This window comes from Callospermophilus lateralis, chromosome 15 (genome assembly GCF_048772815.1).
Source record: "Callospermophilus lateralis isolate mCalLat2 chromosome 15, mCalLat2.hap1, whole genome shotgun sequence".
In the NCBI taxonomy this organism is placed as follows: domain Eukaryota; kingdom Metazoa; phylum Chordata; class Mammalia; order Rodentia; family Sciuridae; genus Callospermophilus; species Callospermophilus lateralis.
In genome coordinates, this window is record NC_135319.1 from 51,256,456 (window position 1) to 51,277,917 (window position 21,462).

The following is a 21,462-nucleotide window of genomic DNA, read 5'->3' on the forward strand; positions in this document are numbered from 1 at the left end:
TGTTGTGCTTTGGATTTGGAATGTGCCCCAAAGTCTCATGTGCCCCCAGGATAGCCATGCCCAGAAGTAGGGCTTTGGGAAGTGATGGATCATGAGGGTTTGGACATCATCAGTGGATTGATCCATTGATGGCTGATTGGACCATGGGAGGTGAGACTCAGTTGGAGGAAGCGGGTCCTGGAAGAGCTGATCTTCTCTCCAGCCCCATCCCCTGTCCTGCAGCTTCCTGGCTGCCCTGGGCTGTGCAGCTTTTCTCTGCCACATCCTCCCCCTATGACGTTCTGCCTCACTTCAGGCCCAGAGTAATGGGTCCAGCTGACCATTGACTGAAACCATGAGTCAAAAGAAAATTTTCTTCCTCTAAATTGTTCTTGTCTGGTATTTTGGTCACAGAGATGAAAAGCTGACTAATACAGATAGGGTTGAACATGGAGGGTATCTGGGAGTATCTTTCTACAAGTTGATTTGTAAGCTGAGACTGAAAACAATCAGAAGAACTAGCATGTGAAGAAAAGAAGGGAGGCTGGGCAGGTATGGAAGGGTCCAATGAGGGGGTTGGGCCCCAAGGGACTTAAACAAGGAAATACATTTTGGCATATAGTGATGAACACTGAACAAGACCCTGGAAATGAATGGAGTGGTTTTTCAGAAACATAAATTTCATCCAAAATCTATAGGATAAGATGGAAGCATCCATAACAGAATGATGAGCAAAGATCCTGAGGCAGAAATGAACTTGGCCTGTTTGGAGAAGTCAAAGAAGCCAAGGAGTCTGGAGTGAGATGCCGTGGCACAGAACTCAGACTGTGGACAGAGAAGTGGGCCTGGGAAGGTACGCAAAGGAGTGACAGCCTCGTCGCACACTTAGAATTGACCTCCCATGCTGGCCACTCCTTCCTACCCTCCTTTGCTACTTCTTCATTTCCCTGGCATTTTGACACTTGAGAGTTCCGTGGCTCAGAAGCTGACTCTGTTGTTTCCAATAATTATGTTGCCTTTTCAGCCCCCCAAAAAAGCCCTTCTTCCACAATCATGCGTTTCAAAGAGTTTTTCTGTTCCCACGTGTTCTTGCAAAATGGGTATGATTTTCCGTCATATGCAATATCTCATTTCATGGCCTGTGCAGTGGCTTTTCCAGGCCCAGAATCTCCCTCACACAAGACCGAGGGCCTCCTGTCTTTTGCCTTTGCCTTTCTGCTCTCTTCCCCACCATGGTCCCGGGCCTCTGCTGTATCTCTCCCTCCCTGGTACCCAGGTCAGTTTCCTCCTCAGTGAGGGGAAGAGCCACACAGATCTGCCTTCCACCTGTGTCCCAGAGCTGACTCCTTCCTAGACCAGCTGCTTGTGGGAAACTTCCAGCTCCAGTGCTGCACGGCTGGGGTTCCTGCAGCAACTGGTTATGCTCTTCAGAGTTGAGAATTCGGGAAAAGGAAATGTGCAACCACTAGAAGGTCTGGCTCCTCTCTCTGCAGACCACACCCCTTCACCCACACACTTGACCACTGGGCCATATTCCCATCCCTCTTTTGTGTGTGCATTTTATTTTATTTAGAGACAGGGTCTCACTGAGTTGCTCAGCTCCTCGCCATTGCTGAAGCTGGCTTTGAACTCATAATCCTCTTGCCTCAACCTCCCCAGCCTTTGGGATTACAGGCTTGCGCTACCATGCTGGGCCTTACTCAACCTTTTGACTAATGTGGCCTAACTTCTGCCAACCTTACTGTGGGTAATGCACAGTAAGTAAGGTGGAAGAAGGAGACAGAGACGCAGACTAGAGGCAACCATGCGTATGGTCAAAGGACTGAGATACTCTGAGACTGAGGAGCCACTGGCCAGCCTAGGGCCCTTGTCATACTCCCAACACTTTTTGGTCCTTGGGTTATTATGTGTAAAATGGGGTTCATAAGGATGTCTACTTCAGAGGGATGCAGGGAGTCAACACAATGACTCAACACAGGAGCTGGCAGATGAGAAAACCTTAGTCCATGGTGGAGTCGGGGTCCTACACAGACCTGGGTTAGGGTAACCCAAGGGCAGAACCCAACTTCCCTGGGGATGGGGAAGTCAGGTATTACTTCATGGAGAGAGCAACTCTGGGGTTTGCAGACAAAAACTAAGCATAGGGTAATTGCTACTAATGAGTTTTTATTCACCACCGTAATAGGAACTATGAACAAATAAATGGTTTACTTTTATATAAACAATGTTGGCCAAAATAGATCTTGTTTCTCTAGGGGATAGGGAAAGTTTAAAATTTTGAATTTTTAATCCAAATAGAGCCCAAGTTAGAGGAACTTGATCACCTGCAATCCTGACCCTCCCTCTGCTGCAAGAGACTCGAGGGTGGTGAGGCAGCCCGGATCCCTATGGACAGACTCCAGCTTCTGTGTCACTCACTAGCTCCAAGGCTTAATGACCACTGGGGCTTGTGTTTTATCTCCTCTGCAGAGTTTTCCCTCCCTCAATTGAGAGTGCTGGGGTCTCTATGCTCCCCAAGGTACAAGGGAGCAGGGCATCTGCTCCCTAACTGAGGCTTCCTGGGCTGTCTCTCCCAGCCAGATCCAGTGCTGTGTCCCCAGGAAGCCCTTTCCTGAGTCTGAATCCTTGGGAGCTGGGGAGAAGGTGGAGGTTTACTGTGTACAATCCAGGTTGAGGATGGATGGGGTGAGTAGTGCCAGCCACGGGTGGAAAGGCAGAGGGACAAGGAGCTTTAAAGACTCAAGGGTCCAAGGACCTCCCAGGCCCTTTAAGGGGCCAGTGTGTCCCCCAAAAGCTACCTTAGCAAAGGCAGAATCTCCTCATGACATCTCAGGCCACCATTCCACCACCAGGAGGCAAGCCCTGCACTGGATCACTATTTAACATTGGGTGTCTTGGCCTTAGCCCTGGAAGGGGACCCTGAGGGGCCTGCACACTTACTCCAGCAGCACTCAGAGTGCAGAAGGCACAAGGGCCAGAGATGGGGGAGGGACTACTGAGTCAAAGATCCTCGGATCACATCTAAGCCCTGACACGTGTGGCTGTGAGACCTTGTGAAAGAATTTGCTCCTCAGATTGCCTCTTTGTAAATGGGGATAACAAAAAGGGGCTACCTCATCATATTGCTGGAATGAATATGTGAGGTCAGTACTTAGCTGGATTCTCACACATTCAGATGCTCAGGAGATATCAGTCCGTTATCCACAGCAGACACCGAGCCATGTAGGGGGTTTGCGAAGGTTGTGGCTCAGCAGGGCAGGCGCAGATGTGGAGGGGAGGCCCAGTATGCCCAGAACCACAAGGATCTCAAGGTGTGTGTACTGAACTAAACTGGGCATACACCCAGGGTGGAGGAGCTGGCCAGGGTCTAGATTCTGGGAAGAGGTGAGTGAGGAACTTTACTCGTGAAAGGAAGAATCTTCCCACTAAATCAACGTTGACCTTATCTGAGGGACAGGCAGGGGAACATCGTGACTACCCTCACAAGGAAACTGGACCTGCAGCACCAGGAAGCCACCTGCCCCCTGCCATTCATGGTGATAACAGGATGGACCAAAAATTAGAGGGAGCTGACTTTGCCCTAAGGGGTGGTGGGTGGGGAAGGCACACCCCAGGAGGGTCTGGGAGATGTGAGAGTTCAGATTCTGCAGAAGAGGAGCATCCAGGGTGAGGCCAGGCTCAGCTCCCACCAGCTCTAAAACACAAGCTTCTTCGGAACCTCCCAGGGGAACTCGCTCCTTCCAAAATGACCATAGCACGCCGTCTTCTGGTAGATTGCCTTTTTCAAATCCAAATCCCTGCATGTTTGGCAGAAGAAGAGGTCATTTATAAATGGAAAAGAAATGTCTTTGAATACAAGCATAAGAGCAATTCATGGGCAGGCCTTTTGTGGGGCTTTGCCACCCATGTGCATGCTCTACGTAAGCCTCAGCGCTATCTTGCTCCACAGCTTAGGAAATGGAAGCTCATATGTTCAGAGAAAGCTGAGCACACAGATGCACCAGGAACCAGGATTTGAACTCTGCCTTTCTCCTCTTTACTCAACTCCACTAGACTGGCCCAAGCCAATGTCAACTGGACCACACTCCAGAAAACAAGAATAGCATGAGACATGAGAGCATGTGGGAAAGGACTTGCCTACTCGATTCCCAGCTGTTTTGCCTTACAATAACTTTTCTGAGTTCCCCCAGCTGCTCAAAGATGGCCCCACTCCAGTTAGCATCTGCTGGGCCAGCAGGGATCTCACGCAGCCTCTGAAAACCAGACATTCCGTGCTGGGGATATGCACGGTGCTGGGCCAAGAGCTCAAGATCCTCCTCCTTGGGCTGCACTTCTGAGCAAGGGAGGGGCAGGGTCCCAGCACTTTTACCGGACAATGACGCCTGGTCGGAGGTCGAAGTTCTTGTTCACCACATCTAGCAGCTCCCTCTCTGTCTTCTGTGAGGTTCCATAGGTGAAGATGGAAATAGACAGTGGCTCCGCCACACCAATGGCATAGGACACCTTCCAAAAAGGCCAGGCTCAGTGACTGAAGCTTCTTACAGAGATGTCCTCAGGCCAAGGCCAAGGGACCACACTTCTCCTGCCCCATGGGTTTTGCCACCTTATCGTACCAGCAGCCCCCACTGTCTTCATGAAGTGCCCCTTCTCTAATGCTCATCTCCCTGAACACTTCTGTTCTGCCTCCCTCAGCTTTCCAGAGCACTGACCGCTCCGCCCAACCCACGACACAGAGTCACAACTATTCGCAAATGTGTAGCTTTCTGAACATCTCATTCAGGGTGGAGCTGGACCAGGGCCATCAACAGGGACAGACAGGTGGAGTCAGAGTGGGAGGGGGTGGCCTACCTGGACAAGCACTCTCCGGCAGAGCCCCGCTTTCACCAGGGACTTGGCCACCCAACGGGCAGCATAAGCTGCTGAGCGGTCCACCTTGGTGTAGTCCTTTCCAGAGAAGGCCCCGCCACCATGAGCACCCCAGCCGCCATAGGTATCCACAATAATCTTGCGGCCAGTGACACCTGCATCCCCCTGCAGAGGGAAAGAGATGGAAGAGATGAGAACCAGAGCCCTGAATGACTGGAGAGGGGTGGAAGTCCTCAAGAAGGAAGTCATCTTCAGGGATTCCTCAAAGACCCCTGGGCTGGTAATTAACCAGAAACCTCAGGCTTTTGTCTGCTTTGTCACTGACCAGCTTTGGGAATCGGGTAACCGGTCAAAATCTCATTATAATGTACCAAAGATGAGCCAGACGTTGCCTGGGGACATAGCCACCTCATGCCCCCTGCTTTTGTTTCTGGGTCCATCATAAGGAGAAATCCAATAGCAGATAGGAATATTACCACCGTAAATGTAACTTTGGGCTATGACCCTGACTAAGGAAATGCCATGTTGCCCACGTCCTAAGTGTGTCCTGTGTAGCATCAGTCAATAAAAATGCCTTTTAAGGGTGGAGGGTCTATGTAAAATCATTTGGGGAGAGTCTGCTTTCTCTAACCCTCCTTTAGGACATCCACAGTTCACATTGGTGTGTCCAGGCTTTTGAGAAGTCCTGCAAGAATGAACAGTAAGCCTGACCCTTCTCTTACCCTGTGTTTCCACACTACATTTGCTCCCCGAGCCTGATATGGGGCTCACCCCTGTGGCAAGGCATCTGTGGTCCTCTGGAAGCTGCAGCAGTCAGCTGCCTCTCCGAGGTACTCTGCCAATGTCCACCGCCTCACTCCTGTGGCTCAGGGGAAAGCAGGAAGCAGCTGTCCCCACTCAAAACCCCACCCCACCATGTTGCCTACCAGAGCTGGAGGCAGCCATGGTAGATACCAGCAAGTGCCACAGTGGAGGGGTCAGCCATGAGCAGGCACCACAGCTAGGATGCACGCCCCAGCAGGGAGAGGCAGTGGCAGCTGTGGACAGGTAGAATGGCATATGAGATGGCCAGAGTGGAAGGGTCAGGCAGCGCTAAGCGGGAAACTCCTAGAGACGAGTCACACATTCCTGGTGTACTGACAGATACACAGTAGGCCCCCTACTCTCTTTACCTCTTTTCTGCAGCCAGACCTAGCTGAGCCACTCAAAGCTATCTCTAATCATCTGTGTGCTTGTAGACATAAGCCACTTCAGGAACCAAGACCCAGCTCACCTGGGGACCTCCGATAACAAACCGCCCACTGGGCTGCAGGTGGTAAACGGTGTCTTCATCCAAGTACTTGGCTGGCACCACAGCCTTGATCACCTGCTCTTTCAGGGCTATGCGCATGTCCTCTAGCGTAATGTCTTCATTGTGCTGCACGGAGATGACGATGGTGTGGATGCGCACAGGGATGACTGCGCCATTGTCCTGCATGTACTGAACTGTCACCTGTTCACAAGAAGTGCAGGGGAGGCATGGTGAGGTTGAGGCCTGAGCTGAAGGCACCTGGTTGCCAGGCAGATATCTAGCAGGCAGGCAGGTATCCCAGGGATCAAGTGGGACCTCTTGCCTGCAAAGAGCTTCCAGAAAGTTAACATGTCTTTATGTTTGAAGTTCCCTGGTACTATGTACAATGGAGCATACAGCATAGCTATTCCCATGTGTGACCACAATTAGCATGACTTAAAGACTTGAATTGCAGCTGGGACCCACTAAGCAACTTCTTCTCTTTTATCTTAGAGGTTTCTGGAAACCAACAAATGTCTCTCTGGCCAAAGCTCTCTTCTGACCCTCCATGTCCTTGGGCATTCTGCTACTACCAGTGACTATAGGAATCCACAGGCCATATGTCAGTGGCAGGAACAGGGATATCTTGGCCCCTGGCTGTGAATGTTTAAGAGAAGACTTTGGCCAGAGAGACATCTATTGGCCTCTGAGACAGAGGGAGGAGTCTGATGAGTGGCCCCAGCACCCTCAATGGAGGAGCCCTGGGAGTGTCTGGGGCCATCAGACTTGCCTGCTATAGTGGCGACATGAGCAGGATCCTGGCCAGGGGACTGAGGTGGAGTGGGTAGCAAGCTCTGGACTGCCTGCACCTTGGATTTTTGCCAAAAGAAGGGAGGGGCTGAGGGGCCTGAAGGGAGGGAGCCTTCCCATGGTGCCCGGGCAGGGCAGGCCACAGGCACAAATCTAATATTCCTTTCCACCATAATTGGCTGGTGCTGTGTTCATCCTGTGCATTATCAATTCGTGTTTAAGACATCACAAATGAGAAAACAAAGCAATGGAAGGGAAACGATTGTGTGATGTCTGTTTGTGAAGGGCCAAAGAGCCAAACTCTGCTCAGGATGAGCCAAAATCTCATGTTATTCCCACTGCAGTACAGACAAAATGCTTCTCCAGAGACCCCTGTCCTTTACTGACTCCTCACTGAGTACAGGAGCTTGATGTCCCAGATGCAATGGTGACAAAGAAGAGCAGCCTGGGCACCCTGGGTTTTCAGAGTGATTGGAAAGGAGGTGGTGAGGATGGCAGATGAGGCTGGGAATGGAAATGAGCATTGGTTGAGTATGCATGATATGCTGGAAGCCATGACAAAGATGAGAAGCTGTTACTACCCCATTTTACAGACTAGAAAGCCAAGACTCCAGAAAGTAAGAGCCTTGGTCAAGGTCACACACAAGAGCTAAAAGGTCTAATTTGGAGTTGAATGGTCTGATGTCCAGGGTTCTTTTCAGATGAAGTCTGCTACTTAAGACATCTGAAGCACGAGCTAGACCAACCCTGCTTCAGGCAGTGTGTACCTATAAGAATGATGCCCATAGGACTTGAAGGCATGAGATGCCTGAAGGGATACACCTATGCTACATAACCCTGGGATGCACACTGGCCCATAGCATAGGACTATTCTCTACCTGAGGGCCTGTTCAGGACCATAGGGCAGCAAGCATGCTATGTTCCCATAGCAATGTCTCTGTCTTCCTGTGGCACCTCAGATATCCATCAAATGCTGGCTCCTGCTCTGTTTCCTGCCTGGTCTAAAGAGCTAAAGGGTGGGATCCAGAAGAAAGGAGAGCAAAAGCCCTGGCCCACCTGATGCCTGACACTAGTGAGATGGGAAGATATGCACAGACATCGAACACTAACCTTAAAACCTCAGCTGTCCACACATGGGGCCCCATAAGAGGGTGTTGAAGGGTGGGGTTTCCCAAGACAGGAAACTCTGCGGCAGGCTCTCACACCAGTTGTGCTGCATGGAGCCTCAGAACAAGGATCGGTTCTGAGCTGCCCAGGCCTGTTCCCACTGCTCCCCTGGAGAACTCCACCCCTCACCCTGGCAAACCACATGCAGTGTCCTTGCAGAGTGGCAGAACTGGGTGGCAGAGCAGAGGGATCTAAGCACTGCTCTTATCTCCTCATGTCAGCAAGATATGGGGAAAAATACACCATGGAAAACATAGCTCTGACCAGGTACAAAAATAGCCATCACCTTGCCACCCAATTCTCAGTATCAGCAGCAAGAATTTGTTCAGGTGGAAAGACTCATCCTGTTCACGGTCAACACTGGTTACATGATGAAAATCCTTTACAAACAGGGCAAAGAGAAGGAGGCCTGTAACCAGTTACTGGCACAGTGCCATTTGCACCAAGAGAGCACCAGGAGGGAGCCAGGCACTCTATGCCCTCCAAGGGGCTAGACAGAGTACCAACTGGCCAACCTGCACCCTCCAACTGGAGCTGGCTCACAGCCCATCTGTGGGAGTGAGGCAGACCCTGGAATTTATAACAGCATCTTAAGAGAATTCAGTGCATACTCACATGAAGGGAAGCCCTAAAAGAGTCATCCTCCCCATTTTCCTCAATGACCCTAGACTTGGACACTTTCTATTTTTTAATGTAACAAAACAAGGGAGGCTCTTCTTATTTCAGCTAGCCAGAGAGGTGGATCCTCCATTGCTCACTCTCACTCCCAAAAAGGGAAAGTCCAGTCAGTTCCACTGACTTCCTTCCATCCGTGTTCTGGAATTTCCTTTTTGTGAATCTCCATCCTGCTTCCAAATCATAGCACCATTTGAGGGCATGACAACTTTTCTGTGTCCCTTTCTTTCAGTACTATTGAAATCTGTGTTAGCTCTCCTGCTCCATGGCCTCGAACAACAATGAGAGAGAGGGTGGTGATCCCACTTCCCACCTTGAGGGCCACGTGGATAGCACAAGAAGGGCTTTCTTCTGGCCGTGAGCACACTTCCTGACCCTAGACACTTCTGCCCTGTGTGTGGCCTCACATATGGGAGACAGAAGGAGGTGTCTCTGTGCCACTGGAGTAACAGGACAGAGCCACACACACCATGCTGAACTATGAAACCACATGTGCCAATTCCAAGCACAGGAGCAAGAGAAGGTGCTGTCTGTGGTGACCAGCCAGGGCATGCAGGAGAAGATGGCAACTTTGTTGGCCACTGGTAGGCAAGTGACGGACCCAGAGGAAGGCAAAAGGTAGGAGCACAGATGTCAAGCACTAAGCCACAAGAAGAACCTGAGGGAAATGGTGCTACTTGAGCAAAGATGGGGTGAGGCATGGGCAGAGGAAGGTGAAGTTCTAAGACCATGCGAGGCTTTGAATGCCAAAGTGACAGCTGGATTTCTCCTTCCCCCATAGGAAGAAAGCAGAAACTTATCGAAAACACTGAAGGGATGTCAGGAAATTGAAGTGAAGCCTGTAGGAGTTTCTTAGCAGGGAGAGCCTCTGGGAGGGAGGGCGCTGATGCAGGCAGGGGCAGCCTCTGTCATCAGGTGGGCTGGACCAGGGGATGTTCCGCAGGGAAAGTCTCGGGACACAGGTAGGGTAGAGACAGAGAGGGCACTGAACAGAACTGGAAACAGGTGACACTGGGCCACTCACAGTGGGCTTTCAGGGTGAGAAATGGGGATCTTGATCTGGAGGGACATGCAGGTGGGCAGATGTGAGCATTGAGCATGTGAAGGGGCAAGTGGGACCCACAAGCATGAACAGAGGGAGGGAGCACATGGAGGAAGAGGTGCCAAGACTTTGGGGGATGACATGTTGGAATGTGGAAGGAGCCAGTGCAGGAGGCCACTGGGAAAACAGTCATTGGGGTCATCAGGGTTAAACAGGGAGGGGCCATAGGGACTCAAGGGCAACAGGAGGCCTTCACCACATGTGCTAATGCTTGCATCACTGCTGACCTTCAAATAGGGACTGCAGGACAGATTTCGACACAGCAGGGAGAGAGAGGCCAGGGCCCACAGGGTTGGCTCTGGACACAGTGCAGGTAAAGGCCTTTTATAGAACAAAGATAAGTAAAAGGGCCACAGTGAGACCCAGGCAGAACAGACAGCCTTCTCAAGATGTGGCGACCTGTGCATGTGCAAAGGCAGGGACCCATATGTCTGAGAATGGTTAAGAAATAAGTTTGTGACAGGAAGTGGGGGATCCACATATAACAGCATGGCAAAGAAAAGAAAAGAAAAAGAAAAAAATCTAGAACAATTTGAACAATGTTTTTGTATGGGGGGAGAGACAGACAGGGAGGTACATCTACAGTGGAAGAGTTTTCAAATAAGTAATTCTTTTCAAAATGGACAATTCTTTGAGTGCCCAGACTGTGGAGGGCTGAAGAGGCAGCTCACCTGAGTCTTGGAGTCTGGTCTCAGCCAGGGAAGGACACCAGAGCGCCTCAGATCTGCCATCCGGGCATTGAGCTTGTGAGCGAGGATAATGGTAAGGGGCATGCATTCTTCTGTCTCATCAGTGGCATAGCCAAACATCAAACCCTGCAGCCGAACATCGGGGAATGATAAGCAACACCCATTTAGACCAACAGGACCATGGTTTTCTCCAAATCTAAAATTTCACTAGTGCTTCAACATTATTAGTTGCCTCACTCATGGAACACTTTGCACTGGGCATTTTTGAAGGGAAAGACATCATCCCTGGTCCCCGGCACTGTAGGAGGGGGTGGGATGAGAGAACCCAGGCTCTGCGAGTCTCTCTACACTGGTTCATCCACTGTATTTTTTTCAGTAATTGCATACTTGGGTTAGATACCTTAGCTTCTGAATGACATTTAAGGACCTTGATTTTCATTCAATGCAGTGATTTTTGAAACTGGGTACTAGGGGGCCTCTGGAAAAACCTAAGGGATATGAACAATCATAGCCTTTCACAACACAACATGGCCATACCCTAAAGTCACTGCCATGAAGCAGGGATGTCCAAGTCACTCCGGGCATGTTCCCCTACAACTCTCATGCAGCATGATGGGTCTCCCTGATAGTACAACTAATCCATTGCCTGTGAATTTTCTCTTGAAGCCACACATGTCATAGTCTGATCCAAGAGTGAGATCACTGGAGTGATGTCCCACACAGCTCCCACAATGTTGACCTACCTGATCTCCTGCACCAACATCCTCTTCATTTCTGTCTAGATGGACACATTGGGCAATATCTGGGGACTGTTGCTCCAGAGCCACCAGCACATTGCAGGTTTTGAAGTCAAAGCCTAGGCAGAAGGGACACATGTCAGAGAGACAGGGGTTGCCAGCTTCCTGGTAGACTACTCATCGCTGAGCTGACATGGCCCTTTGTGAAGGGGTCTATGATCTCTAACCAGCAGGGGTCTACCTTGGTTCACAGCTGCCACCCAGGAAAGTGTGGAGAGGCCATGTGTCTTCTCCACGCAATCTTTTGTCAGAGAAAATTCTTCGTGGTACATTTTACTGTATTCAATTATACCTTGGTTTAAAAAGTATACCCTACATGGAACTGCAGCATAAAAACTAGGTGACAGTGGCTGATAAACAGGTCAGTGACACTTGGCCTTAGGTTTTTCCAGAGGCATCACCAGTACACAGTATGAAAATCACTGCATTGAATGAAAAATCAAGGGTCTTAACTGTCATTCAGAAGCTCAGGAGCCTAACCCAAGTATGAAATTACTGAAAAAATACAGTGTGGATGAACCAGTGTAGAGAGACTCCCAGAGCCCGGGTTCTCTCATTCTGAAATGTTCATGGGGCCAGCAGCAAATGGAAAAACCACACCCTTGGGGTCAAGGCCCCTGTCTGCAAAGCTGAGGCACAGAGTTGGAGGCTGGGTGAGTACAGTGTGCTGGGTGCTGGTGCAAGGAAGTCTTGCAAATTGTCGCCCACTGCAGATAGCCCTGGAGGAAGCTGCTAGGTGTGAAAAGCATGTTCCTCTCCCAGTTGGCCCTCACAGAATGAGGAGCTAAACACAGATGCTCACCATGAGTTCTCTTTCCCAGAACCCCAACAGCCATCCCCTTTCCAGTCTGTTCTCCTACACACAATGCCAACTTACGTTGTTTATGTTCAAGCCTCAGGTGGGGATCTCCCACCAGAGAATAAAATGGAAACGCCTCTGTTCAACAGAACTCTTGCTGTGGGAAATCTTTTAGGGTTAGTCTTCAGCACAACCTGCTTTTCCACCTCTATTGGGTCTCTCTGCCTGCAATGCTCCCATCCACACCCATGCCCAAACCCTACTGGCTCTCAGCAAATGTCCCTGGGTGTTTACCCTTCAAGTTTGGCTCGCTCCTTGTTTACTATGCCACGGACTCTGCATGCTCAGTGATGTCATCTGAGGCCAGGCAGTCCCTTCACCACGGGAAATCAGGACATCTTTGCCCTTTGCACCCCTCTTTCCCCAGTGACTGTCGTTGAGCATGCAAATCAATAGAGAGCTGTGAAAGGACTCCCTCATTCCGAATTAGACATTTCGTATTTTACCTAATTACTTTCTGTCTAAATAATAACTCTCCCCAGTGCCAAAAACCAAGTAAGGCCTTCAAAAGATTTGGGGAAGCAGAATTTAAAAACCAAAGGGAGAGGGGAAGAGTTTGAAAAGGGCTCTTCCCCTTTGTGTAAGGAGCAGCTGGCCCTGCCAAGGTAGCTGTCACCATCCACAATGGGCCATCTGGCACAAGTCCATGGGCCTGCTTGGGTAAGGGAAACTCAACCAGCTGAGCCCAACTTAGCCAGATCTGGGTGCTCTTTCATTTATCTCTTACTGGGGGACATTACCTCCTGGAAAATTTCTCTGCTACAGAGAACAAGGTTTGCTCTTGAATAAGGCCTAAATATATATACACAAATTGGCTTTTCCTGGTACAGAGAGGAAGGTTCTGCATGGTAACGTCTCAGGAAGCTGCTGCTCTAGAACAATGCCTCCCCTCTATGAACACCCTCATGTCCTGATGAGGGAAATCCATTTGAAGACTTGTTTTTCTTTCCAGTGATTCTTGACACATTCCTGGAAAACACTTATGCATTCTAGTGACTTCATTGCTCATGAATGCTTTGGACCAAGTCAGACTATGGTTGAACTGAGTGTCTCATCCTGTAATTGGCTCTCTCACTTATAAACACTGGACATAGACATGTCTCTCCTCCATGACCCACAAAGATGTGACAGAGGCACAAATAATCAATATGTGACAGATGCAGAAATAAGCATCTTTCAACAGTCATGGTCCTGTTTGTGAGTCTTGATTATAGGTCTGAGTATCAGCAGGTTGTTCTGAAAGTGGACCTTCTTGCCATTGCCTAAGATCACTACATTTTTCATGGCGACTCCAGAGAATGAGAACCAAGCCATTAAAGACTCAAAAGGAATTTTTCTTTTAAAAAACTGAACTTGCCTAAACATGTACTACCAGGGATTATCGCAGAATCTCTAAGAATTGGAGCCCAGTGCTCTTCACAGGAGGCCAGCTTAAATAAACAGCCTTTGCAGCGCCCATGGAATGGTACTGTACACAAGTCCTCAGTACCCAGCATTCATACTTGGGGCCTTTGAAGTACCTTCAGGCCATGCTGCTCCCTGGCCGCCCAAGCTCAGACACTGGAATCTGCTTCCAGGCTCTCATTTCTTCCAAGCTTTCCCCCTCACCTGGTTATATTGGTGCTTCTCCTCAATTCCATCCTAGGACCTGTGCCTCTATCCTGGGTTTTGGCTTCTGCACCATCTGGCACCAGGGCTAACCCGGGCCCTCCTGTCTTCTTCACCTGCCTAGTTCTGGACCAAGTCATCTTTCTCCATGCCTATAACGAGGGAAAGCATGGTTTGGTGGAAAGAACAGGGATTTCAAACCTGGTGGCCTTTCTCTGTGTTACCTTAGGTAAGTCTCTTAAGCCTCCATCTGCATAAGAGTTTCAGAAAGGATGAAGACAAATGATGCAAAGAGTAGCACCATTGCCTAGTAGAGAACATTCTCGGCAGAGAGCAGCTCCCTCCATTCTGTGCTTCTTTTTCTTCCAAAGCGTCTGCCAGCAGCAAGAATTAAGACTTCAAATGACACCAGCCAACAAAGGACAGGCACATGCTGGTTCCACCAGGTATGTCATACACAGTCAGACTTTCATAATTTTACCAGAGCCTTTGACACCTGAAACCCAGAAGATGGGTCTAGGAAAGGATTTTTTTTTTTCTTCTAGCAGGGTTTTACTTACATAAAACTAAAAGCTCAGATTTGACAGCTTCAGGGGGGTGTTTTCTGCAGAGACCAACATGGATCCCAGACCCAGGGACCCGCCCTCACCCTTGGCAGAGTCGTCATAGCCAATGTGCTTGATGGTGTCCCTCACCACCCGCTGGTAGTCCACCATGGCCATTGAGGTGATCTCCCCACACAGTAGCACCATGCCTGTCTTGCATACTGTCTCTGAAAGGGAAGGGGAGAGGTTAGCAGCCATGGGCCCTGGAGGAAGCTCAAGTACCTAGACCTCTCACAGTATGGAGAGGGGAATAAGGAATGTATTCCAGAAAAATTCAATACACAGAATATCACGGGATAAAGAAATCTGTTGCAGACCAGAGGACACCTCTTTGGAACTCGATAGAATGACTCTATGATTTTATGCCCACTAAGACCCTCAATGCAGCCCACTCAGGTCTCTGGCAGAAAGGGGTGTGGTCTCTTACCACAGGCCACCTTGGCATTGGGATCCTGCTTGAGGTGGGCATCCAGCACTGCATCGCTGATCTGGTCGCAGATCTTATCTGAACAAGAACAAACATGAGTGAGAATGACACAAATAATAGGTCTAACAAACGGACATGCTAAAATAATTTGAGGTTGTCGATTTACATATCAAACTCACCTGCCAAAGAGAACACTTTTAAATACAAGAAATCAGAAATATTTTGAAATTTTTATTTCTTCTCATTTCTGCCTACTTTTTGGAGGGCACATACTATATATATCATAGCATTTCCTAAAAAATGAAGTACATTTCAAACTTCAGCTCCTTGTAGACTCTGAGGCAATTCACACACACATACATTCATTTAACTAAAATCCCTCTCATTCTTGGGCACATTCCCTTTAATTCTAACATATGGAAAAGCCCTAGAAATGGAAGTTAAAATTATTATTAATGTCAGTCAGTAAGATTAGGTGCTATGATGAAAAAATCAGATGGGACAAAACAGCTGCATGGCTGTGTGTGGGTTCCAGAAGATGCAACGCACCACGTATAAGATATCACCAAAAAAGGATGAAACTTGAGGACATTTTGTTAAGTGAAGTGAGCCAAACTCAGAAGGTCCAGAGATGTGATTTTCCTCATATGTGGAAGCTAGAGAGGAAAAAGGAAAAGAAAGTGGGGTGGATCACATGGAAAGTTGAATGGAGATCAGTAGAGGAAAAGGACCATGGGAGGGAGGAGGGAGGAATGAGGTGGGAGGAGGGAAGGGAAAGTGGAAATACCAGGGAATGGTTTTGGCCAAACTGTATTGTCATATTGTGTGCATGTATGAATATGTAACAACAAATCCCACCATTGTGGGCTTTTGTACACTGTGCTATACATTATGGGTGCACAATGGAAAAAAAGACACCACCCCCAAGTACATGGTTCCACCTGCAAAAATTCTATAAGCACACACTATACATCATTGCTATTCCACAGAACTTTTCCATCAACTTCTTTCAGTTCCTCCTCTGGTTTCTTGGCCTCCTGAAAGTCAGATATCCTCGTACCTGAGTCAAGGTAGGACTACCAGGGTTTCAACATGGGCTGAGTTTTGATCATATTCTTCCACGATTGGCCTTAAAGACATTACCTGGTCTAATATGTGGATCACTAAATGGCACTGTGGAAAACTCTACTCTTGCTTTGGGGTTATGTAAATTGTGAACACCCACAAAGAAATAAAAGTGACCTCTTTTTACACATGTTACATCTCATTTAGTGTTCAAAATACCCATGGAGTCTGCTCCTCTAAGTAGGTTAATATGTTTTTAAGTTAAGAATCCAGATCCAGAATCAAGTTTTTCAGCTCTCAAAAGCAAATATTAAGTTCTGAAATTAAAGATATTAGTTAATCTGCCATTAAAAGTAAATTTTCTAATGTCTCTTTTAGAAACTACTTCTAAATATATTTGGGCTTTCCTCTCTTTCTTGCCAGTGGCAAATACTGGTTATAAATCCAGGCATGTCCAAATCCATAGCCTCTGTACATCCCTACCAACAAAGCCCTCTTTTGGCTAAATATCCTAAGATTTCAGGCCATCATATTGCAAAAAGTTATCACAGATTGGTTATTAATGTCTCTGCTTATTTAAAGGACTCAGCTTACATGTCCCACTCTGGATGGGGAAAAACAATTGCTATAGGTACGAAACCAGAGTTCAGCAAGCTTGTTGAGATAACAGTACAGAAAGCATAATGCCTGACAGAAAACAGTCTTTTTAGGCTTACAAAATTTCTCTAAGTATCACTCAAAAGGCTTACAATAGCTACTAGTTGCTTTTCTTAGAAGTTGAACAAGAAACATGAATTTTATCTTTCTAGTGGAGAAGAATTCAGCCCTGAAATGACAAGCAGAAAGTCACCAGACATTAGAAGAAACTGACTTAGTTGGACAGTTCATTTACCTTGGCAAGTAAGAGGGGAATCAGACAGATTGGTGGACTGTCATTAAGCAGACAAGAGAACCGATGGCTTGGTGGGGATTTTCATTTTCTGTCCACTGAAACACACGACTGTTATGTAAAATGGACCATGCTTGGGACCACTGGCCACTACATGCCAAAGAACCCACTTCCTTTAGGTGGACCAAATGTTTCTCCTAACCTGCAGATGATCTTTATAGGGCATGGAGCTGAGCAGAGTACATTGAATATCAGCAGATTCCCTGAGATAAGTATAGTAAACCTAGAAACTATAAAGTTGTGAACAATGAAAGAAACTATTTACATTGAATTAAGTGTCCTACAAATTAATCTAATTCAAGGTTTTCAACAGCTGCACTATTGACATTTTGGGCCAAATAGTTGTGGTGGGATTGTCTTATTCATCGCAGGATGTTCAGCAGCATGTCTGGCCTCTATCTAATAGAAACTGGTAGCATCTTCCTGCCACCCCCATAGTTCTGACAACCCAAATTGTCTCCATACATTAAAAAAATGATCTTGAGGGAAAGAGAACAATATTTTTTCTGATTGAAAGCCACTGGGTAACACACACAGAAGGATTACTGCAAGAAGATGTCCAAAGCCAAGTTACAAGGTATGAAAGTTAAGTTTCTTTGAGAAAGAACAAGAATAGGGAAGATGGGAAAGGCAGAACCAGTGATCAGTTACCATACACTTCAACTTCTCAAATGGATATGAAGGGGTGTTTAATACATGCATCAATCTGTCTAGCCCCCAAAATTCTCCTAGAATCGCCTTTCTCAAAGTGTGGTTCCCACATCAGCCATCAGCATCTCCTGGGAATTTGTTGAAAATGCAAATTCTAGAACCTCTACCAAGACATACTGAGTCTAAAACTCTGAAGATGGGGTCCAAGATCCTGAGTTTCAACAAGCCCTTGAATAATGATGATATGCCCCAAAGCTAGGCAACTTTTGTCCTATAATTTGAATCTTTGCATATCTGAGCATTGTCCTCATTGACACCAAGGAAGCCTCTCCCACTTTCCCATGTCTAAGTCCACCCACCTTTCAGGGACCAAAACAATGCTTGTATTTTCTTCCTCTTGGAAGTCATCAGTCTTCCTCTTAGAAGATGAAATAGACCCCTCAGCAACTGAAAATCTATGTCAGCACTGCGTGGAATGCAGGGCTGTTCATTTCTAACCTCACATGCTTTACATGCAACACTTAGTGATCGATGGTCTTCTGTTGCCTTAAAATGCACATTGATAACAGGTTAAAGCTTTAGGGGGAAAAAAGACTATAAAAAGTTAAGATCTGATGATGCATTTTTGTATGTATCATATACATATAGATAACCAACTGCTTGTTCTGTCTTGACCCCACTCTGCTGAGATGCTGGTGGCGGGCAACTGCATGGACCTTTGACTTCATAATGAGTAACTGTTTTACAAAACTATTATATATTGTTTCTCCAGAGATACCTAATCATAAGTAAATCGCATACATTATTTTAAGACATCTAGTAAAAGTGGCTGCCTTCGTACAGGCTGGGAATGAAGGACTTACCAATCAGTCCAGGACAACCTACTTACCTGGATGTCCCTCTCCTACAGATTCTGATGTGAACATGAAGGCTCCTTCTTCACTTAGAGAATAGTCACACAAGCCATCCACAGGTCCATTCATTTTTCACACTTTTCTACTCCACTCCTTAAAAAAGTAACAATTTCAGTGCTGTGACTTCGCCTGGGGTTTTTCCTACAGACCCACAGGCTTGTCTTTGGCAGAGTCACAGGGATCACTTCTGCCTAACTGCCCAGTGAGCGAGCACTGAAAGTAAGGTGAGAATGGGCGAGAGGGAGGGAGTGGATGGAGTAGGATATGTCACTCCCCTCGGCTGGTCTGAGCTTGCTCCTGAGTGACTCCTATATATGGAAAAGTGAAAGTGCATGAATAATCATGTGAGAACATTGGAGGAGTCCATTTCCTGGGAGGGGAGTCTTTTTACCTTGAGGAATTTTAGTCCTGTGCCCAAACCCTAGGCATCTGGTCAATGTAAGGTGAAGAAAGCTGTCTAGATTCTGCAGAAGTGAAGCTTCTTTGGGACTCTCCTTCAGCTCTCCAGCTAATCTCCGTGTTGTTTCAGGGTTAATAGCCCACTTTGGAGGGTCTTCGGTCAGGGGGAAGGGGTCAGTGGTTACTCAGACACAAACAAGCAGCAAGAAACTCTTTCCCAGAGATATGGTTTAGGCTTAGATTGCAACACTGTGTGGCTTTGCTATTGGGTGCTACCCCTCCTCCCCCACATCTTATCTGGATCAGGCTCCCCACCACCTCCTCAGGGCACAGCAGGAGTGTACACCTGTACTCTGAACCAGCTGTGATATTATACAACAGACTTATTTTAAAGGAAAAGCTTTTGAGTCCACATTTTTCTGCTAACAGAAATCTTCTAGACTATTAACTTCTCAAAGCAGCTGGCAGGCATATATCAGGCAAGGTTTTTGTTTTGTTTTGTTTTGTTTTTTAATTATCTGAACAGGTAATGGAGAACAATAGATTCTTTTGGAAAGGGATTTTTGAGAGGCACATTCATTACAGGAAAATTATCAGAGTCCAGTTTCCCAAAACTTCCCAGGGATAAAGTAAACATCTGTGCATTTACTTCTACACACTTGACAAACATCTTGTTCACATAACTCTTACATATTTTTGCCTTGACACAGAAAAATAGGTAACAGGATTATAACTAGTTTGTGTGCCAAATGACAGCATCTCTTGTCTTGTTGTCTCCTACTTTCAGATCTTCTATTTCAGATCCTCACACTTATGGAATAATAGAGAATTGAGATCACAGAGACTGAGGATGGATGGAGTAACCAGTTTCCAATAGAATGCAATAAAAAGCAATCAGCCACAACCTTGTGCATCAAAGGTGGAACTGTGGGAAGCAAAAGGCAGGAGGCAATAGCTCCAACTAGTAATTCTGCTGAACCAAACCTGGGCATAAATGTTCCAGAATGTTTTCCTGGCATAAATTCTAGTGTTCCAAATCTTGGGTTTTTGCCAACTGGCCAGCATGATTCCTCCAGGGAATCAAACAATGTTGAAGTGACCTTTTATGGAATAATCTAAGGGATTCTACATACACATATTGACCAAAGGCCTTTAACAAAGAATGAACTAAATTGCTTAGGCACGAGACTGCTGGAAGTTCGGAGAGGAAAAAGGCACTGGGAAGGGACAGATAAATGAGGAATCCAATTGGGACTTTAAACAACACAACCTTGACAGCACACAGGACCTCTCCTATGTGTACTTAAATTATTTCAACATCATCATCCCTTTGTAAATTTATTTGGGGTACATTAGTTTCAAAGCTAGAGATAATATGAGCTAATTTTTAATTTGAACTATAGACCTAGGTTACCCTAGTAGTTAGAACTGTGTAACACCATTCTGTTCTAAATTTGCCTGAAGAGTAAGATGAAGTTCAAGTGTCAAACACTCATCATAATTCTTAGATCTAGCAAGAAGACAAAAAACAAGGCAATGACTGCCCTTTGAATTCCAAAATGAATAACAACATCATTGGGTAGGGAAGTACTAAGGCTAGGAGATGTCTTGTGCACAGAAGTGATAGTTTCAAAAATGTATGCCAGATACTCATGCAGCCTGGCCACCAATTCAGAGTGAGCAAAGGATCTGGGAAGGATCTTATTTCAGTACCCATATCATGTATGAGTTTCTTATAACATCCCTAGTAAATACTGGGAAGCTTAATATTCTTTCAGAAAATAAGTGTTAAGAAACAACATACAGGACATGGTGATTAGAAGTGCAGGCTTTGAGTCTGGTGACCCAGTGTGGCCTCTAACCTACTAGGCTGCCTAGAGTCAGCCTTCTAGCCTTTCTAGGCTGTTGTTTCTTGAGTTATAAAACAGGTAAAATAATTTCCTCCTAATAGCATTGTTGTGAGAACTAAATTAGACCATTTAGATATGACGAATGCTGAACATACTGCTATCAAACAATAAAAATTTAATAAATACTGCAAAATATTATGATTAAGTCTATATACATACACATGATTTTCTTCTGAACAAAAAATATCATTCTGTGTATATGTTTGGGTGAATGCATAAGTGTGTATATATGTGTATACATGCGTGTATATATGTACATACATACACATGTTTATTTATTTGTTTGCTTATTTGTTTTTGCATCTTGCTTTTTCCCACAAGGTCTTCTTTTCACATCATCTAGATAGACCTCATTTTGAGCACCTGATTAGTATTTCACACTAAGATGTACCATAAATTATTTAACCAGTCATTCCCCAATTGTTGAATATTTTCAACTTGAGCTATTTAGTATCTCAATAATGCTGTAGTGAAGATACCTATCATAGCCATATTTTTGTAAAAGATAAAATGAAAGGCCCTGGAAAAGCTGAATGAGCCAAAAATTTTCACTTCTGGAATACATTTTTTCCAGTTAGATAAAAATCAATAGCAATCCACTCAAGAGTTAAAATCATAGCTTCAATCTATTTCAGAAAGAATCAGCAGATCTTGGCAAAAACATAATTGCTTTGATAGCTGAAACCACAAGGACTTCCTAGCCCTAATTTGCTATCATAA

General features: G+C 46.4%; 1 protein-coding gene across 1 annotated transcript; it reads right to left on the bottom strand.

Annotated features, from left to right (window-relative positions):
• Positions 1–3,673: 3,673 nt before the first annotated feature.
• Mat1a (methionine adenosyltransferase 1A) lies at positions 3,674–18,502 on the bottom strand. The gene is made up of 9 exons (XM_076834912.1): positions 18,409–18,502; positions 14,855–14,932; positions 14,472–14,594; positions 11,302–11,414; positions 10,541–10,684; positions 6,119–6,337; positions 4,828–5,010; positions 4,349–4,482; positions 3,674–3,776 (listed from the first exon to the last, which is right to left on the bottom strand). The coding sequence occupies exons 1-9, from the start codon at positions 18,500–18,502 to the stop codon at positions 3,674–3,676; spliced, it is 1,191 nt and encodes a 396-aa protein (XP_076691027.1).
• Positions 18,503–21,462: the final 2,960 nt, after the last annotated feature.